The sequence below is a fragment of the Delphinapterus leucas genome, chromosome X, assembly GCF_059928025.1.
Source record: "Delphinapterus leucas isolate spDelLeu-1000000601 "Yukka" chromosome X, BTC_Dleu_Yukka2, whole genome shotgun sequence".
Lineage (NCBI taxonomy): Eukaryota > Metazoa > Chordata > Mammalia > Artiodactyla > Monodontidae > Delphinapterus > Delphinapterus leucas.
The window spans coordinates 60,514,265-60,527,287 of record NC_143150.1 but is presented as its reverse complement, the minus strand read 5'-3'; the positions used below and the strand labels follow the sequence as shown (position 1 = coordinate 60,527,287).

The 13,023-nt window shown below is 38.5% G+C and overlaps 1 protein-coding gene across 4 annotated transcripts in view; it reads right to left on the bottom strand.

Annotated features, from left to right (window-relative positions):
* Positions 1–13,023, bottom strand: part of RPS6KA6 (ribosomal protein S6 kinase A6) — a 164,544-nt gene that overhangs the window by 16,184 nt on the left and 135,337 nt on the right. Inside the window, exon 22 of one of the 4 annotated variants that reach the window (XM_089904322.1) lies at positions 10,122–10,144. The exons of the other annotated variants lie outside the window; for them this stretch is intronic. Coding sequence (XP_089760448.1) covers positions 10,122–10,144 — 23 coding nt within the window. The remainder of the gene's footprint in view (positions 1–10,121; positions 10,145–13,023) is intronic. 4 annotated transcript variants of the gene reach the window in all.

Sequence of the window (13,023 nt, the reverse complement as noted above, 5' to 3'; positions counted from 1 at the left end):
TAATGCACAGAAATCTCTGGCATTCCTACATACTAATGATGAAAAATCTGAAACTGAAATCAAGAAAACACTCCCATTTACCATTGCAACAAAAAGAATAAAATATCTAGGAATAAACCTACCTAAGGAGACAAAAGACCTGTATGCAGAAAATTATAAGACACTGATGAAGGAAATTAATATGATACAAATAGAGGGAGAGATATACCATGTTCTTGGATTGGAAGAATCAACATTGTGAAAATGACTCTGCTACCCAAAACAATCTACAGATTCAATGCAATCCCTATCAAACTACCACTGGCATTTTTCACAGAACTAGAACAAAAAGTTTCGCAATTTGTATGGAAACACAAAAGACCCCGAATAGCCAAAGCAATGTTGAGAACGAAAAAAGGAGCTGGAGGAATCAGGCTCCCTGACTTCAGACAATACTACAAATCTACAGTAATCAAGACAGTATGGTACTGGCACAAAAACAGAAAGATAGATCAATGGAACAGGATAGAAAGCCCAGAGATAAACCCATGCACATATGGACACCTTATCTTTGATAAAGGTGGCAGGAATGTACAGTGGAGAAAGGACAGCCTCTTCAATAAGTGGTGCTGGGAAAACTGGACAGGTACATGTAAAAGTATGAGATTAGATCACTCCCTAACACCATACACAAAGATAAGCTCAAAATGGATTAAAGACCTAAATGTAAGGCCAGAAACTATCAAACTCTTAGAGGAAAACATAGGCAGAACACTCTATGACGTAAATCACAGCAAGATCCTTTCTGACCCACCTCCTAGAGTAATGGAAATAAAAACAAAAATAAAGAAATGGGACCTAATGAAACTTCAAAGCTTTTGCACAGCAAACGAAACCATAAACAAGACCAAAAGACAACCCTCAGAATGGGAGAAAATATTTGCAAATGAAGCAACTGACAAAGGATTAATCTCCAAAATTTACAAGCAGCTCATGCAGCTCAATAACAAAAAAACAAACAACCCAATCCAAAAATGGGCAGAAGACCTAAATAGACATTTTTCCAAAGAAGATATACAGATTGCCAACAAACACGTGAAAGGATGCTCAACATCGCTAATCATTAGAGAAATGCAAATCAAAACTACAATGAGATATCATCTCACACCAGTCAGAATGGCCATCATCAAAAAATCTAGAAACAATAAATGCTGGAGAGGGTGTGGAGAAAAGGGAACACTCTTGCACTGCTGGTGGGAATGTGAATTGGTTCAGCCACTATGGAGAACAGTATGGAGGTTCCTTAAAAACTACGAATAGAACTACCATATGACCCAGCAATCCCACTACTGGGCATTTACCCTGAGAAAACCAAAATTCAAAAAGAGTCATGTACCGAAATGTTCATTGCAGCTCTATTTACAATAGCCCAGAGGTGGAAACAACCTAAGTGCCCGTCATCGGATGAATGGATAAAGAAGATGTGGCACATATACACAATGGAATATTACTCAGCCTTAAAAAGAAACGAAATTGAGCTATTTGTAATGAGGTGGACAGAGCTAGAGTCTGTCATACAGAGTGAAGTAAGTCAGAAAGAAAAAGACAAATACCGTATGCTAACACATATATATGGAATTTAAGAAAAAAAATGTCATGAAGAACCTAGGGGTAAGACAGGAATAAAGACGCAGACCTACTGGAGAATGGACTTGAGGATATGGGGAGGGGGAAGGGTGAGCTGTGAAAGGGCGAGAGAGAGTCATGGACATATACACACTAACAAACGTAGTAAGGTAGATAGCTAGTGGGAAGCAGCCGCATGGCACAGGGATATTAGCTCGGTGCTTTGTGACAGCCTGGAGGGGTGGGATAGGGAGGGTGGGAGGAAGGGACACGCAAGAGGGAAGACATATGGGAACATATGTATATGTATAACTGATTCACTTTGTTATAAAGCAGAAACTACCACACCATTGTAAAGCAATTATACCCCAATAAAGATGTTAAAAAAAAAAAGAAGATGTGGCACATATATACAATGGAATATTACTCAGCCATAAAAAGAAACGAAATTGAGCTGTTTGTAATGCAGTGGATAGACCTAGAGTCTGTCATACAGAGTGAAGTAAGTCAGAAAGAGTCAAATACCGTATGCTAACACATATATATGGAATTTAAGAAAAAAATGTCATGAAGAGCCTAGGGGTGAAACAGGAATAAAGACACAGACGTACTAGAGAATGGATATGAGGAGGGGGTAGTGTAAGATGTGACAAAGCGAGAGGCATGGACATATATACACTACCAAACGTAAGGTAGATAGCTAGTTAGAAGCAGCCGCATAGCACAGGGAGATCAGCTCGGTGCTTTGTGACCGCCTGGACAGGTGGGATAGGGAGGGTGGGAGGGAGGGAGACGCAAGAGGGAAGAGATATGGGAACATATGTATATATATAACTGATTCATTTTGTTGTAAAGCAGAAAGTAACACACCATTGTAAAATAATTATACTCCAATAAAGGTTTAAAAAAACATAATGGAAAAGAATATATCTATCTATCTATCTATCTATATGTAACTGAGTCACTTTGCTGTACAGCAGAAATTAATGTGAATGAACTGTACTCGAATAAAATTACCAAAGAAACACTCCCAACAAATAAAAATCTTGGACCAGATAGCTATACAGGCGAATTCTACCAAACGTTGAGAGCACAGTTAGCACCTATCCTTCTGAACCTAGTCCAAAATATTGCAGAGGGGCTTCCCTGGTGGCGCAGTGGTTGAGAGTCTGCCTGCCGATGCAGGTGACCCGGGTTCGTGCCTTGGTACGGGAAGATCCCAAACGCCACGGAGTGGCTGGGCCCGTGAGCCATGGCCGCTGAGCCTACACATCTGGAGCTTGTGTTCCACAATGGGAGAGGCCACAACAGTGAGAGGCCTGCATACCGAAAAAAATAAGAAAATAAAAATAAAAAACGAAAACAAAAATTGCAGAGGAAGGAACACATCCAAACTTATTCTGTGAGGCCACCATAACCCCGATACTAAAATCAGACAAAGATATCATAAAAAAAGAAAATTACAGGCCAATATCACCAATGAACAAAAGACACAAAAATTTTCAACAAAATACTAGAAATCTGAATACAATGATACATTAGAAGGATCATACAAGAAGATCAAATGGAATTCTTCCCAGGGATATGAGGATTTTTCAATATCTGCAAACCAAATATTGTGATACACCACACTGACAAGTTGAAGAATAAAAACCATATGATCATCTCAACAGATGCAGAAAAAGCTTTTGACAAAATTCAACATCAATTTATGATAAAAACTCTCCAAAAAGTGAGCAAAGAGGGAACCTACCTCAACATAACAAAATCCATATGTGAAAAACCCACAGCTAACATCATACCCAACAGTGAAAAGCTGAAAGCTTTTCCTCTAAGATCAGGAACAAGACACGGATGTGCATTTTGCTACTTTTATTCAACATAGTGTTGGAAGTCCCATACACGGCTATCAGAGAAGAAAAAGAAATAAAAATAATTCAAATTGGAAAAGAAGTAAAATGGTCACTGCCTGCTGATGACATGATACTATACATAGAAAATCCTAAAGATGCTACCAGAAAACTACTAGACCTTATCCATGAATTTGGTAAAGTTTCAGGATACAAAATTAATTCACAGTAATCTCTTTCATTCCTATACACTAACAATGAAAGATCAGAAAGAGAAATTAAGGAAACATTCTCATTTACCACTGTATCAAAAAGAATAGGAGCTTTAAGATGGCGGAAGAGTAAGATGAGGAGATCACCTTCCTCCCCAGAGATACATCAGAAATACATATGCATGTGGAACTGCTCCTGTAGAATACCTACTGAATGCTGGCAGGAGTCCTCAGACCTCCCAAACGGTGAGAAACTCCCCACGTACCTGGGTAGGGCAAAAGAAAAAAGAAAAAACAGAAACAAAGAATAGGGATGGGACCTGCACCTGGAGGGAACTGTGAAGGAGGAAAGGTATTCACACACTAGAAGCCCCTTCACGGGCAGAGACTGTGGGTGGTGGAGGGTGGAAGCTTCAGAGCCACGGAGGAGAGCACAGCAACAGGGGTGTGGAGGGCAAAGCGGAGAGATTCCCGCACAGAGGACCGGTGCCGACCTGCACTCTCCAGCCCGAGAGGCTTGTCTGCTCACCCACCAGGGAGGGCGGGGGCTGGGAGATGAGGCTCGGGCTTCAGAGATCAGATCCCAGGGAGAGGACTGGGGTTGGTTGCGTGAACACAGGCTGAAGGGGGCTAGTGCACCATGGCTAACTTGGAGGGAGTCCAGGAAATAGTCTGGACCTGCCGAAGAAGCAAGAGACTTTTTCTTCTCTCTTTGTTTCCTGGTGCGTGAGGAGAGGGGATTAAGAGCGCCGATTGAAGGAGCTCAGAGACGGGCGCGAGCCAGCGCTATAAGCGCGGACCCAAGAGACGGGCATGAGACGCTAAGGCTGCTGCTGCAGCCACCAAGAAACCTGTGTGCGAGCACAGGTCACTATCCATACCTCCCCTCCCAGGAGACTGTACAGCCCACCACTGCCAGGATCCTGAGTACCAAGGAAAACTTCCCTGGGAGAATGCATGGTGTGTCTCAGGCTGGTGCAACGTCACGCTGGCTGCTGACGCCACAGGGTCACCCCACATCCGAACCCTCCCTCCCCCCAGACTGAGCCATAGCTTCTGAATAAGCTGCTCCATTAACCCCATCCTGTCTGAGGGGGAACAGATGCCCTCAGGTGACCTACACGGAGAGGCGGGTACAAATCCAAAGCTGAGCCCCTGGAGCTGTGCGAACAAAGAAGAGAAAAGGAAATCTCTCCCAGCAGCCTCAGAAGGAGCAGATTAAATCTCCACAATCAACTTGAGGTACCCTGCATGTGTGGAATACCTGAATAGACAACGAATCATCCCAAATTGAGGAGGTGGAGTTTGGGAGTAAAGATATATTATTTTTGCCCCTTTTTCTCTTCTTGTGAATGTGTATGTGTATGCTTCTGTGTGTGATTTTGTCTGCATAGCTTTGTTTTCACCATTTGTCCTAGGGTTCTTTCCATCCATTGTTTGTTTGCTTTTTTACTTTCTAAAAGTATTTTCTTAATAATTATGTCTATTTTGTATTTTAGTAACTTTATTTTATCTTTTTTCTTTCGTTCGTTCTTTCTAAATTTTCTCCCCTTTATTCTGAGCCACGTGGAAGAAAGTCTCTTGGTGTTCCAGACAGGAGTCAGTGCTGTACTTCTGAGGTGGGAGAGCCAACTTCAGGACACTGGTCCACAAGAGACCTCCCAGCTCCAGGTAATATCAAATGGGAAAAAACTCCCAGAGATCTCCATCTCAATGCCAAGACCCAACTCCACTCAACGACCAGCAAGCTACAGTGCTGGACACCCTATGCCAAACAACTAGCAGGACAGGAACACAGCACCATCCATTAACAGAGAGGCTGCCTAAAATCATAATAAGGCCACAGACATACCAAAATACACCACCGGTCGTGGACATGCCCACCAGAAAGACAAGATGCAGCTTCATCCACCAGAACACAGGCACTAATCCCCTACAGCAGGAGGCCTACATAACGAACTGAACCAAACTTAGCCACTAGGTACAGACACCAAAAACAACAGGAACTACAAACCTGCAGCCTGCGAAAAGCAGACCCCAAACACATTATGTTAAACAAAATGAGAATACAGAAAAACACACAGCAGATGAAGGATCAAGGTAAAAACCCAACAGACATAACATATGAAGAGGAAATAGGCAGTCTACCTAAAAAATAATTCAGAATAATGATAGTAAATATGATCCAAAATCTTGGAAATACAACAGAGAAAATACAAGAAACTTTTAACAAGGACCTAGAAGAACTAAAGTGCTAACAAGCAAAGATGAACAACAAGATAAATGAAATGAAAAATTCTCTACAAGGGATCAATAGAAGAATAACTGAGGCAGAAGAATGGATAAGTGACCTGGAAGATAGAATAGTGGAAATAACTACTGCAGAGCAGAATAAAGAAAAAAGAATGAAAAGAACTGAGGACAGTCTCAGAGACCTCTGGGACAACATTAAACACAACAACATTCGAATTATAGGTGTCCCACAAGAAGAAGAGAAATGGAAAGGGACTGAGAAAATATTTGAACAGATTATAATTGAAAACTTCCCTAATATGGGAAAGGAAATAGTTAATCAATTCCAGGAAGCACAGAGAGTCCCATACAGGATAAATGCAAGAGGAAATATGCCAAGACACATATTAATCAAACTATCAAATATTAAATACAAAGAATATATATTAAAAGCAGCAAGGGAAAAACAACAAATAACACACAAGGGAATCCCCCTAGGATTAACTGCTGATCTTTCAGCAGTAACTCTGCAAGCCAGAGGGGACTGGCAGGACATATTTAAAGTGATGAAGGAGAAACACCTACAACCAAGAGTACTGTATCCAGCAAGGATCTCGTTCAGATTTGATGGAGAAATTAAAACCATTACAGACAAGCAAAAGCTGAGAGGGTTCAGCACCACCAAACCAGCTTTACAACAAATGATAAAGGAAATTCTCTAGGCAAGAAATACAAGAGAAGGAAAAGACCTACAATAACAAACCCAAAACAATTAAGAAAATGGGGAAAGGAACATACATATCGATAATAAACTTAAATGTAAATGGATAAAATGCCCCCAACAAAAGACGCAGACTGATTGAATGGATACAAAGACAAGACCCATATATATGCTGTCTACAAGAGACCCACTCTGACCTAGGGACACATACAGACTGAAAGTGAGGGGATGGAAAAAGATATTCCATGCAAATGGAAATCAAAAGAAAGCTGAAGTAGCAATTCTCATATGAGACAAAATAGACTTTAAAATAAAGACTTTTAGAGGAGACAAAGAAGGACACTACATAATGATCAAGAGACTGATCCAAGAAGAAGATATAACAATTGTAAATATTTATGCACCCAACATAGGAGCGTTTCAATACATAAGGGAAATACTAACAGCCATAAAAGGGGAAATCAACAGTAACACAATCATAGTAGGGGATTTTAACACCCCACATTCACCAATGGACAGATCATCCAAAAGGAAAATAAAAAAGGAAACACTAGCTTTAAATGATACATTAAATAGATGAACTTAATTGATATTTATAGGACATTCCATCCAAAAAAATACAGAATACACATTCTTCTCATGTGATCATGCAACACTCTCCAGGATAGATCATATCTTGGGTCACAAATCAAGGCTTGGTAAATTTAAGAATTATAAATTGTATCAAGTTATTTTCCGACCACAATGCTATAAGACTAGATATCAATTACAGGAAAAGATCTGTAAAAATACAACACGTGGAGGCTAAACAATACACTACTTAATAACCAAGTGATCACTGAAGAAATCAAAGAGGAAATCAAAAAATACCTAGAAACAAATGACAATGGAGACACGACGACCCAAAACCTATGGGATGCAGCAAAAGCAGTTCTAAGAGGGAAGTTTATAGCAATACAATCCTACCTTAAGAAACAGGAAACATCTCAAATAAACAACCTAACATTGCACCTAAAGCAATTAGAGAAAGAAGAACACAAAACCCCCAAAGTTAGCAGAAGGAAAGAAATCATAAATATCACATCAGAAATAAATGAAAATAAAATGAAGGAAACGATAGCAAAGATCAATAAAACTAAAAGCTGGTTCTTTGAGAAGATAAACAAAATTGATAAACCATTAGCCAGACTCATTAAGAAAAAAAGGGAGAAGACTCAAATCAATAGAATTAGAAATGAAAAAGGAGAAGTAACAACTGACACTGCAGAAATACAAAAGATCATGAGAGATTACTACAAGCAACTATATGCCAATAAAATGGACAACCTGGAAGAAATGGACTAATTCTTAGAAATGCACAACCTTCCAAGACTGAACCAGGAAGAAATAGAAAATATGAAAAGACCAATCACAAGCACTGAAATTGAAACTGTGATTAAAAATCTTCCAACAACAAAAGCCCAGGACCAGACAGCTTCACAGGCGAATTCTATCAACCATTTAGAAAACAGCTAACACCTATCCTTCTCAAACTCTTCCAAAATATAACAGAGGGAGGAACACTCCCAAACTCATTCTACGAGGCCTCCATCACCCTGATACCAAAAGCAGACAACGATGTCACAAGGAAAGAAAACTACAGGCCAATATCACTGCTGAACATAGATGCAAGAATCCTCAACACAATACTAGCAAACAGAATTCAACAGCACATTAAAAGGATCATACACCATGATCAAGTGGGGTTTATCCCAGGAATGAAAGGATTCTTCAATATATGCAAATAAATCAATGTGATACACCATATTAACAAATTGAAGGAGAAAAATCATTTGGTCATCTAAATCAATGCAGAGAAAGCTTTTGACAAAATTCAACATGCATTTGTGATAAAAACCCTTCAGAAAGTAGGCATAGAGGGAACTTTCCTCAACATAATAAAGGACATATATGACAAACCCACAGCCAGCATCATCCTCAATGGTGAAAAACTGAAGCCATTTCCACTAAGATCAGGAAAAGACAAGGTTGCCCACTCTTACCACTAGTATTCAACATAGTTTTGGAAGTTTTCGCCACAACAACCAGAGAAGAAAAAAAAATGAAAGGAATCCAAATTGGAAAAGAAGTAGTAAAGCTATCTCTGTTTGCAGATGACATAATACTATACATAGAGCATCCTAAAGATGCTACCAGAAAACAGCTAGAGCTAATCAATGAATTTAGTAAAGTAGCAGGATACAAAATAAATGCACAGAAATCTCTGGCATTCCTATACATTACTGATGAAAAATCTGAAAGTGAAATCAAGAAAACACTTCCATTTAATACTGCAACAAAAAGAATAAAATATCAAGGAATAAACCTACCTAAGGAGACAAAAGACCTGTATGCAGAAAATTATAAGACACTGATGAAAGAAATTAAAGGTGATACAAATATATGGAAAGATATACCATGTTCTTGGAGTGGAAGAATCAACATTGTGAAAATGACTCTTCTACCCAAAGCAATCTACAGATTTAATGCAATCCCTATCAAACTACCACTGGCATTTTTCACAGAACTAGAACAAAAAAATTCACAATTTGTAAAGAAACACAAAAGACCCCGAATAGCCAACGCAATCTTGAGAACGAAAAATGGAGCTGGAGGAATCAGGCTCCCTGACTTCAGAGTACACTACAAAGTTACAGTAATCAAGACAGTATGGTACTGTCACAAAAATGGAAATATAGATCAATGGAACAGGATAGAAAGCCCAGAGATAATCCCAAGCACATATGGTCACCTTATCTTTGCTAAAGGTGGCAAGAATATACAGTGGAGAAAAGACAGCCTCTTCAATAAGTGCTGCTGGCAAAACTGGATAGGTACATGTAAAAGTATGAAATTAGAACAGTCCCTAACACCATACATGAAAATAAAGTCAAAATGGATTAAAGACCTAAATGTAAGGCCAGACACTATGAAACTCTTAGAGAAAATCATAGGCAGAACACTCTATGACATTAATCACAGCAAGATCCTTTTTGACCCACCTGTTAGAAAAATGGAAATAAAAACAAAAATAAACAAATGGGACCTAATGAAACTTAAAACCTTTGCACAGGAAAGGAAACCCTAAACAAAACCAAAGGACAACCCTCAGAATGGGAGAAAATATTTGCAAATGAAGCAACTGACAAAGGATTAATCTCCAAAATTTACATGCAGCTCAATATAAAAAAAAAAAAACAAAAATCCCAATTCAAAAATGGGCTGAAGACCTAAATAGACATTTCTCCAAAGAAGATATACAGATTGACAACAAACAGATGAAAGAATGTTCAACATCATTAATAATTAGAGAAATGCAAATCAAAACTAAAATAAAATATTATTTCACACTGGTCAGAATGGCCATCATCAAAAAATCTAGAAACAATAAATGCTGGAGAGGGTGTGGGGAAAAGGGAACACTCTTGCACTGTTGCTGGGAATGTAAATTGATACAGCCACTATGGAGAACAGTATGGAGGTTCCTTAAAAAATAAAAATGGAACCACCATATGACCCAGCAATCCCACTACTGGGTATGTACCCTGCGAAAGCCATAATTCAAAAAGAGTCATGTACCGAAATGTTCATTGCAGCTCTACTTACAATAGCCAGGACACGGAAGCAACATAGGTGTCCATCAATAGATGAATGGATAAAGAAGATGGGCACATATATAAAATGGAATATTACTCAGCCATAAACAGAAACGAAATAGAGTTATTTGTAGTGAGGTGGATGGACCTAGAGCCTGTCATACAGAGTAAAGTAAGTCAGAAAGAGAAAAGCAAATACCGTATGCTAACATATATATATGTAATCTAAGAAAAAACAAAAAAGGTCATGAAGAACCTAGGGGCAAGAGGGGAATAAAGATACAGACCTACTAGAGAATGGACTTGAGGATATGGGGAGGGGGAAGGATAAGGTGTGATAAAGTGGGAGAGTAGCATGGACATATATACACTTCCAAACGTAAAATAGATAGCTAGTGGGAAGCAGCTGCAGAGCACAGGGAGATCAGCTCGGTGTTTTGTGACCACCTAGACGGGTGGGATAGGGAGTGTGGGAGGGAGGGAGATGCAAGTGGCAAGAGATATGGGAACATATGTATATGTATAACTGATTCACTTTGTTATAAAGCAGAAACTAACACACCATTTTAAAGCAATTATACTCCAATATAGATGTTAAAAAAAGAATAAAATACATAGGAATGAACTTACCTAAGGAGGCAAAAACCTGTACTCTGAAAACTATAAGAAAATGATGAAAGCAATGGAAGATGACACAAACAGATGGAGAGATATACCATGTTCTTGTATTGGAAGAATCAATATTGTGAAAATGAATATACTACCCAAGGCTATCTACAGATTCAACGAAAACCCTATCAAATTACCAATGGCATTTTTCACAGAACTAGAACAAAAAATTTTTAAATTTGTATGGAAACACAGAAGAACCTGAATAGGCCAAACAAACTTTAGAAAGAAAAACAGAGCTGGAGGAATCACACTCTGTGTCTTCAGACTATACTACAAAGCTACAGTAATCAGAACAGTATGGTACTGGTACAAAAATAGAAATATATATCAATGGAATAAGACAGAAAGCCCAGAAATAAACACACACATCTTTGGTCAATTAATCTACACCAAGAGAGGCAAGAGGATAGAATGGAGAAAAGACAGTCTCCTTCATAAGTGGTGCTGGGAAAACTGGATAGCTACATGTAAAAGAATGAAATTGGAATATTCTCGAACACCATACACAAAAATAAGCTTAAAATGGAATAAAGAACTAAATGTGGGGTTTCCGTGGTGGCACAGTGTTTAAGAATCCACCTGCCATCCATGAACACAGGTTTGAGCCTGGGTCCTGGAAGATCCCACATGCCATGGAGCAACTAAGTCTTTGTGCCACAACTTCTGGGCCTGTGCTTTACAGCCCACGAGCCTAGAGCCTGTGCTCCACAAGAAGAGAAGCCACCTCAATGAGAAGCCCATGCACCTCAACGAACAGTAGCCCCCACTCCCACAACTACAGAAAGCCTGTGCATGGCAACAAAGACCCAACACATTCAGAAATAAATAAAATTTTAAAAAATGACCTAACTGTATGACTGGACACCATAAAACTCCTTGAGGAAAACACAGGCAGAACACTCTTTGACATGAATTGCAGCAATTTCTTTTTGGCTCTGTCTCCTAGAGTAATGAAAAAATAAATAAATAAACAAATGGGACCTAATTAAACTTAAAACCTTTTGTACAGAAAAGGAAACCACAAACAAAATGAAAAGACATCTTATGGACTAATTAAAGGATTAATCTCTGAAATATACAAACAGCCCAGGTAGCTCAATATCAAAAAATGAAAGAACCCAATCAATAAATAGGCAGAAAATCTAAATAGACATTTCTCCAAAGAAGACATACAGATGGCCAACAGGCACATGAAAAGATGTTTAACATTGCTAATTATTAGAGAAATACAAATCAAAACTACAATGAGGTATCACATCACACTGGTCAGGATGACCATCATCAAAATGTCTACAAACAATAAATGCTGGAGAGGGTGTGGAGAAAAGGAAACCCTCCTACATTGTTGGTAGAAATGTAAGTTGGTGCAGCCATTATGGAGAGCAGTATGGAGGTTCCTAAAAAAAAATTAAAATATTGTTACCATACGATCCTACAATCCTACTCCTGGGCATATATCTGGAGAAAACCATAATTCAAAAAGATACATGCATCCCAGTGTTCATTGCAGCACTATTTACAATAGCTAAGACTTGGAAACAACCTAAATGTCAATCAACAGATGAAATGAGAAAGATGTTTTATACATATACAATGAAATAATACTCAGCCATGAAGAAGAATGAAATAATGCCAATTGCAGCAACATGGATGGACCTAGAGATTATCGTACTAAGTGAAGTAAGCCAGATAGAGAAAGACAAATATCATATCATTTATATGTGGAATGTAAAAAAAGGGATTCAAAATTAACATATTTACGAAACAGAAACAGATTTACAGATGTAGAAAACAAACTTATGGTTACCAAAGGGAAATGGTGGCGGGGGAGGGAAAAATTGTAGGTTTGGGAGTAACATATACACACTAATATATATAAAATAGATAAATAACAAGGACCTACTGTATAGCACAGGGATATAGCACAGTATACTCAATATTTTGTAATAACCTATATGGGAAAATAATCTGAAAAAGAATATATACATGTATATGTACAACTGAATCACTTTGCTGTTCACCTGAAACTAACACAGCATTGTAAATCAACTATACTTCAATTTAAAAAAAAGAAATAAAATACATCAAATTGCAAG